The sequence below is a fragment of the Macaca thibetana genome, chromosome 1, assembly GCF_024542745.1.
Source record: "Macaca thibetana thibetana isolate TM-01 chromosome 1, ASM2454274v1, whole genome shotgun sequence".
NCBI classification, from domain to species: domain Eukaryota; kingdom Metazoa; phylum Chordata; class Mammalia; order Primates; family Cercopithecidae; genus Macaca; species Macaca thibetana.
Window position 1 is genome coordinate 45,775,419 of NC_065578.1, and position 9,191 is coordinate 45,784,609.

Consider the following 9,191-nt stretch of genomic DNA (forward strand, 5'->3'; position numbering starts at 1 on the left):
ACCCCCAGGCAAGGTTGTTTGTACCTGTCCCTTTGTGAGCCCCCCAGAATCCCCCATCTGATTTGCTGCTGCCCAGAGCCTGTCCCTGAGGAACTGCCAGGAGATTTGATATTTGAAAAAGAATCTTGTCTAGCCCCTCTATTGGGCTAGTGAGCTCTAGAGCTCCTGGGCTAGACCGTGGGGGTGGAGGGTCCTTGTCTGTGGTTCTTGTGGGCCTGTGGTTCACTTCTGAAGCCAGGTTAGAGCAAGGGACTGGGGCATCCTGGTCATAGTCAGGGCCTTGGACCCCAAATTCCAGAGAAACCAATCAGTAGATCGAACAGGCAACAAAGCTGAGCTGTAGTCCAGAAAGAAAGGTCAGGGCAGGAGCCTGAAACACGGGAACCCTGTGGGGGCATCCAGCAACACCTTGCTCCAGCCCCCAGCCCACACCAGTGGAATCCATTTTCGAGAGCCTGGGCCAGGCGAGTGCAAAAGGCTCCATTCCAGACGCTGTTCCCAGCTGCTCTGGGGTCTGCAGGGCCTGACGTGTCTCCGGTTTGGGTTTTCTAACCCAGGAGGGCACTGAGATGGGGCAGCAGGCAGGACGGGAGGGCAGGGAAGGGGCAGCCCCTCAGACTTAGCCTCAGCATTCCTCAGCCCCCCGGGTCCCTGGCTTCAGCTTCTCCAGGGTCCTGCTCACGGTAGACAGGCTGCTGCGGGCTCCTGGGGGAGATACCAGGGACAAGAACTGCCTCAGTAGACAGGTCCCCATGGAGTTGTCAAGGTCAGAGGAACTCAAAGGGACCCAAGGCGGGGGTGCCCGGTGAACCTAGGCAAAGCTGGGATAGAATGGGGAGAGGGGAACATCCCAGGTGACAGTTTCAGCCCAGTTTAAAGAGGTACCTCCAGTCAGGATGGCTTTCAAGAGGACAGCAGCATGGGCTGGGGGTAGAGGCAGGACCCTGGAGCCCACTGCCTGGTTTGAGCTTTGGCTGCAGAACTTCCTGGCTGTGTGGTCTTGGGCATGTCATTTAATCTCCCTGTGCCTCGGTTACCCCATATGTAAAATGAAACTAATGACAGTACCGCCCTCATGTGGTTGTTGTGAGACTTAAAAGAGTGAATAATAGATGAACATGGCTCAGAGCAGTGTCTGGAAGGGGCCCTTTTGCTGAGTATTAGCCATCCTGCCACTGGTGGCAGAGACTGGGCTGGGGCCGTCGTTGAGAAACTCCTGCCCTGGAATTTTTCCAGGTGTGGGGTGGAGGAACAAGGAGATGCCCAGTTTGGGGTACGAACTTTAAACTGGGGTGGTTAAAACTAGTACCCAAAGCTGGTATGCATGGGTGCCCCTTTAAACTGGGCTGAAACTGTCCCCTGGCGCATCTCCCCCTCCCCATTCTATCCCAGCTCTGCCCTGGGCACTGGGCACCCCAGCCTTGGGGGCATCCCCCTTTGAGCTCCTCTGACCCTGGGGGAGTTGGGAGAGGGGAGTGGGAAAATAAACTGAGGCATGGGACCTGGGGGAGGGGGAGGGGAGGGAGGGGAAGAAGCAGGGAGGTGCCCTCATCCCAGTGTCCATGCTGGGCAAGACAGAAGCCCTCAGGATAAGCAAGAGAAGATCAGTTCAGCTTGGAGCAGCAAGGGTCTGACTGCGCACATGGGGAAACTGCCAGCAGTACCATCCCCCTGCACTGAGGAAGCCCCTTCAGGATGCCACTCAAGGCTCCCAGGCGCCACAGAGCTGCTCAGTCAGGGAGGGGAGATGAAAGACAGATTCAGGCTGGGTGTGGTGGCTCACGCCTGTAATCCCAGCACTTTAGGAGGCTGAGGCGGGTGGATCACCTGAGGTCGGGAGTTCAAGACCAGCCTGACCAACATGGAGAAACCCCGTCTCTACTAAAAATACAAAAATTAGCCAGGTGTGGTGGCACATGCCTATAATCCCAGCTACTTGGGAGGCTGAGGCAAGAGAATCGCTTGAACCCGGGAGGCAGAGGTTACAGTGAGCCGAGATTGTGACATTGCACGCCAGCCTGGGCAACAAGAGCAAAACTCTGTCTCAAAAAAGAAAGATGGACTTGGGAATTTCTGAAACTTACCTTCCTTGTTGCCATTGGTGCTGGATCTTCCTTCTCCACGGTCTGGCCCTGGATGGGGATGGATTCTTAGGCTTCCTGCAGGATGAGAACACCCCAAGCCCTCCCTGGTTACTGAGCCATTCCCCAAATCAAGCCCAGGTTGGGAAGGGAAGTCCTTCTTGCTGTCTAGTTTCCATCCCTCATGCTGTCTTTGCTCCACTGCATTCCTTTAGATCTCACATGATCTGGGCTGATTTGGGCAGGAGAAAAAGAACTGGGCCCTTGAAAGAGAAAATGGCAGATCTTTTAGGGAAGTGAGGTCCTGGGGAGAACTGGGGCCATGGAAAGCCCCATAGGATTGGTGGAGATGGCAGCCTGTATTTGGGGAGCTGAAATGAGGTGGGAGCTATGCAGAAGCCATGGGTCTTAGGGGAAATAGAGGATCTTTCATGGGGGCTCAGGGATGAAGAGGGAGTTATTTAGAGATATTGGACGCTTTGGGGAGTCATAAAATCTCTCAAGGGAGATGGACTTCCCGGCTCTGAGCTGGTTCAGGCACCTTTGTTGCAGGCACCGGGCTGGATTCTGCTGTGCTGTAATCATGGCAACGCCTGCACAACACACACACACACAGCAGCTCTAACACAGACAACTAGAGCGGTCTCATATATGGGCTCAGCCTAGCCGCACAGTGGATCACAGACGAACACACAAAGGGTCTGGAACAGTCCTTGGCAGAGGGGTCTGCTGGGGTCAGGGAGAGGCCTCACCTATGGTAGGCAGGATGTGGTCCAGGTTGAACCGAGCCTTCAGGAAGGGGTAGGCCAAGATGAGGAACCCTGAGAAGAGACACAGGGGGTTCTGTGATGGGGAGGGTCTGGTGAATGTTGAGTCTGTGGGTGGGCTGGGAGCCTGAGGGGCGGTTTGTGAGATATGGGTGTGCATGGGAGGAGCACAGTGTGCAGAGTTGGGACTGTGAGTGTGTAAATGTGAGCCCGTGGGTGTGTGCATCTGGATTGTGGGGGGCAGTGCCTATCTGGGGAAGGGGCTACAGTCTGTGAAGGCCCCAGCTGCCTGGCTCCACCGTGCCTAGGTGAAGAGCAGGTTGCTGGAATGAGCCTGGCTGACAGCACCGCTGCCTCTCTGCCATCCCCATGCTCCCCCAGGGCCCCCAGGGCCAGACTGGGCGCTTGTCCTCATCATGCTGCTCTCTACCCAGACCTGGGGAGCAGGAGCAGCAGAGCCAGTCCTGCGTTGCCTGCCCCGACTTCATCCCCCAATGAGCATCTGTGCCAGAACCTGCAGGTGTAGACACCCAAAGTCCCCTAGCCTGGTGCTTCTGGTCCTGCTTTTGGCCTGGGAGGGTGGGGTGGGGGGGTAAGGGATGGCATTCAGCGTCACTGAGGGGCCATCAGTGTGCCTCGCCCACACAGACAGATAGATGGACACAGCTGCTGTGGAGGCAAACAGGGAAAGAAGAGGAAACCCTTTTTCTGAGCTGGAGCCTGTCTTGGCTCAGAGTCCTCAGGAGCTCTGTCCTTTTACCTGCCGCCATCAACCCCCTGTTCTGCCCAGATAGGCTGATGAATCCCACCACAAATCCAAGAGCCTAGAACTTGGGGCTGGAGAGCCAGTGGGAGCAGCCAGAAAGGAGTGTGACAGCCAGCTCCCCTTCTTGTCTCCTCCCCGTGGCTGGAAGGAGCCCCAGCGCATCCCTCCTCTCCCACCTGTGCCCCTGATGGCGGTCTTGCTCACACCTCTAGCTTCCATTCTCCCCAACTGATTCCTGCTGACCCAGCCCTTCCCTGTTCCTTGTTTACCTGACCATGCCCCTGCCCCCACCTCCAGAATCTCCCCTCCCTATCCCAACCCAGCCCCTGCTCACCCAGAACAGCAGCGCCGATAAAGACACCGCCCATGGCAGCTGCAGCCTTGGATACGGAGATGCCGATGATGACGCTGCCAGCCACCAGCCCGAGAGCCACGCAGGCCAGCTGCAGGCAGTGGAAATCTCTGCTGCTGATGGGGATGTCCATGCAGGCCCACAGGGGCACTGCCTCCGGCCGGTGCAGTCTGGACCCAGAAAAATCCTGGATGTTTCTGGGCTCTTGGATGTCCCCTTGCTGGCGCTCCAACTTCAGGGTGGGAGTTTCTGGGCAGTAAGATTATGGGCGGGGAACCCTGGGATTTATCTGAAGTCCTATCCCACTGCTCCACTAGGGGCCCCCCAGTCCCACCTTGACCAGGGATCTGTACCAGGTCACCCAGCTTACTCTTCCTCTCTTAAAGCCCTCTGAAGCTGAAGCCCACCCTTGGGACTCCTGTCTGGCTACATTTCTGCTTTGGCTGCCAGAGTTCTAGGGAGCTGGGCCTGCTCCATAGGATCCTTCCCTGCCAGCTTCCTCCCAGGAGAGTTCAAGCTCCCCTGCCCAGGACATCCTGCCCCATCTTCCTAGAGCCACTCACTTGCCACTGGGCCTCAGCCTATGAAAATTTAAAGCAATGAGAGGCGGGGTGAAGGGGGAGTTGGTCCAGGGGCCACAGGCTCCTCAGAGATGTAGGCAGCAGGGAGGTGCTGAGTTATTCATGAGGTTGCAATGTGAGCGGCTGTCTGGGTCCCGGGGCCCAGCAGGCAGTCAGCCCAGGTTCCACTGCTGGTTCCTGAGGGAGAAGAATGAGCTGGTGGCTTTGCATGTCATTCAGAAGCCAGGGATGTGAGGAGACTCCTGGTCACATACTCAGGGCCCACTCTGCTGTGCTCTGCCCTTTGGCCTGGAGGTGCACCTGGGGTTTCTGCTTGGAGTCTGAGATAGACACACGGCAGGAGGCTCAAGAGACAGGAACTGCACCTGGGACAGAAAGCAGGCAGGGAGAGGCATCTCTCCAAGTCTGCTCCCTACCCCTGCCCATCACATCCCTATCCTGTTCACCTCTGGGCTCCCAGGCAGGGCTGAGGGCATCCTAGTTTGAAGCTTGATCTCACGGGACTTCCTTGTCCTCAGGTGTGGGCTTGGTACCCACCCCCCTTTTAGTGGCCAGTGGAATGGAGGGTGAACCCTTCTAGCCTCCCTGACTGGGGATCCCTGACTGGGAATGACAGGGAAGAGCAGTGGTGGCGCTGGTGTGGGCAGGAGGAAAACACCTAAGGGGTAGGGTAGGGAAGAGGACTTGGTAGGGGCTGGGTCATGGTTGGTGCCTTCCCACCCGCTGAACTGAACTGAGCATCTGCACCCAGCCCGTCTGAGCTACTTGCAGGATCCCCCAACCCAGCCCAGCCCTGAGCCCTGCCCCGGCCCCTAATTCCAGCCTTCATCATTCATTGCATTATTTGACTCTTTATGGATCGGGGCCTTCCCAATCCCAGAATATGGCCCTGGCCTGGCCCTGCACCTGGGCACAATTCCTAGGGTCCCATAATCCTACTCAGAGTCCCGTCGCCAGCCTCCCTGGCGTCTCTTTGGATGCCCCCTCTCTGCACCACATATGCAGTCTCATGTCACCAGGCTCAACTTCTCGTCCCTCCACCTGTTCTTGTTCTATCTCTTCTGTAGACTGACAGCCCCTTGAGGGCAGGTTCCAGGAGTGAGCTCCCCAGAATGCTGTGGCTGGGAGGGAGCTGAGCTAGTCTTCTGGACACAAGGACAGAGTTCAGGGAGAGGCCTTGGACTGCATGACCACCTCCAGTCATCAAACAGGAGGGCTGTGGACACATGGGAACCTCTGTCTCTAGCAAGAGGCATTCCTTGTATGTGGAGAAGGGGGCCTGAGAAGGCCCAGGGTCACCTAAGCGGAGCTTCAGCTCACCAAGAGTCTGTAGAGAGGGGTGACTGCAGCGCAAAGATGGGCCTGGACTGTGTTCCTGGCCCCCACAGAGGGAAAGCCCCTGGAGCTGGGCACTCCCCAGCCACAGAGCTGCTGCCAGCATCCGCTGTGCCTCCTGCCTGGATGAGATCTGATTATTCCTCTAATTAGGCATCAAATCATAGCCCATGTCTCTGTCACACATAATTGATCCCCCACTGACTTAGTTTTAGAAGGAGCCTCCAAAATAATTGTCCATGAAACGTGTTTCTGGCTCCTTTCAAAGTCTAAGGCTGAGGGCGACTCTCTCACACCCTCACCAAGACAGAAGCTCCTGGGGCCGTGTTTTCTACCTTGCACTATGGGGCTCGGGCCAGCCATTCCACTTCCCCGAGCCCACTGCCTTGTCTGGTGATGGGGACGGGGGTGGCAGAGGCACCTGTGCACTGCTTCAGATCTCAGAAAACACTCTGACCTCAAAGGAGAGGCACGTTGAGCCTTTATCAGTTCCAAGATCACAGAACCAGGGCCGTCCCAGCTCTTTATAAAACAGGTGGGGAATCTAAGACATGGGGAGACAGGAGAATTGCCCCAGAGTCCTCATGGATCCTGCCCTGCTGGGAAGTACTCTGGCCTATCTGCCCCTGAATTTCAACACTGTTTTATTTGAGGTCGGAGGAATTGGCAGCCCCACCTTCAGAGGGAGACATTGTGTTAAAAAATTAGCCAAGGGAGCAGGCATGGTGGGGTTACAATCCCAGCACTTTGGGAGGCTGAGGCAGGGGATTGCTTGAGGCCAGGAGTGTAAGACCAACCTGGGCAACATGGCAAAACCCTGTCTCTACAAAAACAAAAATTATCCGGGCACAGTGGTGCATGCTTGTAGTCCCAGCTACTTGGGAGGCTGAGGTGGGAGGATCGATTGAGCCCAAGGAGGCTCAAGGCTGAGGTGGCAGGATCGCTTGAGGAGGAAGTTGCAGTGAGTCGAGATCACACCACTGCACTCCAGCCTGGGCGATGGGTGTGAAATCCAGTCTCAAAACAAGCAAACAGAAAAGAAAACAAAACAAAACAAAAACAACAAAAATCAGTCAAGGCCTGCCTCTTTCCCTCAGGACCCGGAGTGTGTCATTGAAGGCTTCCAAAACAGTTGTGATGTAGAGAGGGAGGCCTGCCAATTCTTCCCTCAATTTGGGCTCTGAAAAAGTAAAGGTAAGTGTGTCCTTGAGTGATGTGCTCACAGCAATAGGTAAATGAGTTCAGGAACCTCTCTGTGAGTCATGCTGAGAGGGAGGCCCAAGGCACCAGGGCTCCATCTCCCCACCAACCCTCCACCCCTCCCAAGCATCGGAGCCTCCCCGCTGAACCTGGGTGCTCTTGGAGGCCACAGTTCTCAGGCATGGCAAGGCCACGGGCACACTGCTGAATTCCATCACCCAGTCTCTTCTCTCTGTCTCCTGCTGAGGCAAGGGCTGGAGAGCGTCTGCCCATGCTCTTTCCTTCTCAGTGCACCAAGTCCAAGTGTGGTGTGGGGGTGGGGAGGAACAGTGGGCGAAAAGGCCCCAGTCTGGTTTGGTTCTGTTTATTTTCCTTGAGGGGTGAGAACCCTGGAAAAGAGCATGATTAATTCACCAATACCCCAGAGGACGGGTAGCTTTCTTGGACCATTTGGAAGCTGAAGTCAGGGAAGCGGCTTCCAAGGCAACGGCTACCATGGCAACAAGAGTGCCAGCCTTGGGGGGACCTTGCTCCTCAGCCCCCTCCAGACCTGAAGCAGCTGGAGTGCTGGCATGGGACCAAGGCACCACTGTTCATGGAGCTGGGTCTGGGAGGGGCAGTCGGCCAGGAGGGAGGAGGGGCCCCCAGAGCCCAGGCAGGTAGACATACAGAGGGACAAAGACTGGACGGTCCCTGTGCCCAGAGGCCCTCAGACAGGAGTCCTCAGGGTCCAGCTGAATCAGGGCTGGGGCTGGGGCCAAGGCCTGATCATTAGGTTTTAGAAGAGAGGTCTGAGGCTTGAGACGCTCCAACTGGCTGGGACCAGCTCTCTCCTTCTAGGCCCCGCCCACGCGAGAGCTCTGGAGCTGGGGAGCTGCCTTCCATCATCGCAGGTCCCATGCCTGGAAGGGGCTCTGCGGTCTCAGAGCCTCCTCAGTGCGTCTGCTGGATCTGCCTCTGTCCAGCAGAGCCAGAACTTCCAAGGTCACCAGTGAATAGTGGCAGTACTGGAACTCAGGGCTCTGGTCCCCACTTCAGGCTCTTCCCCTTGTGCCACAGCTGCCCCTCTGGGCCAGGGACCGCATCCCGGAGGGACGGAGCAGCCTGTCCGCAGGAGGATCCCACAGAGGGACAGAGGCCTGGCTCATCTGAAGAGGCCTAGATCTATCTCCACAGCACACAGTGCTTCTGTAGAGTGCTCCCGGAGCCAAGGACCAGGGAGGGCTCGTCTCCTGCACTGGGACCGTGAGTTGTGTAATTCTGCCCTGGCAGACAACAGTAAATACAGGAGTCCCCCATTATCCCTAGGGGACACGTTCTAAGACCCTTGGTGGATGTCTCAAACCATGGACAGTACCAAACTCTATATATTATGATTTTTCCTATACATACATATCTGTGATAAAGCTTAATTTCTAAATTAAGTACAGTAAGTGATTAACAAAATAGAATAATTGTAATAATATATTGTAATAAAAGTTATATGGATGTGGTCTCTCTCTCAAAATATCCTATTGTGTTGTACTCATCTATTTTGACCACAGGTAACTGAAATTATGGAATTAAGCGATTATGGAATTAAACTGTGGATCAATGGGGACTACTTGATTAGCTAAAACTATCATAGCTAACATTTATGGAGCACTTACTATGTGGGCCTGGAACTGCTCTCAATGCTTCACATTTATTAATTTGTAACTTTCACAACAGTTCCATGAAGTAAGCACTATCATCCCCATTTATAGTTGAAGAAACTCTCAGAGATTAAGTAACTGGCCCAAGCCCCAGAGCTAGTAAGTGGCAGAGCAGGGATTTGAATGCAGGCAGCACAGCGCTGGGTCCCAAGCCTTCCTGGAGGGAATTCCAGTTCCACCATTCCTAGCTGTATAGCCCTGGGCAAGCTATTTTTCCTTTCTCTGCTTGGTTTTTCATCTCAAGTGGGATAAAATAATAGTACCTACCTCATAGGACTGCTGAGAATTAAATGCTAATGCCCGTAAACTTCTTAGAAAGTACCTGTTACTTAGTAAGTGGACGACAATGCTGGCAAAACCAAGGTCATGGCATTTAAGCAGAGCCATGCAGGATGAGAGGGGCCTTGCCAGGTGG

The 9,191-nt window shown here is 55.3% G+C and overlaps 1 protein-coding gene across 2 annotated transcripts; it reads right to left on the bottom strand.

Annotated features, from left to right (window-relative positions):
• Positions 1-625: 625 nt before the first annotated feature.
• Positions 626-4,099, bottom strand: KNCN (kinocilin). 2 transcript variants are annotated; one of them, XM_050802064.1, is made up of 4 exons: positions 3,949-4,099; positions 2,834-2,902; positions 2,085-2,159; positions 626-705 (listed from the first exon to the last, which is right to left on the bottom strand). In XM_050802064.1, the coding sequence occupies exons 1-4, from the start codon at positions 4,097-4,099 to the stop codon at positions 626-628; spliced, it is 375 nt and encodes a 124-aa protein (XP_050658021.1). The 2 variants fall into 2 exon arrangements, with proteins under 2 accessions (XP_050658021.1, XP_050658031.1); XM_050802074.1 differs by lacking the exon at positions 2,834-2,902.
• Between the last annotated feature and the right edge of the window lie 5,092 nt (positions 4,100-9,191).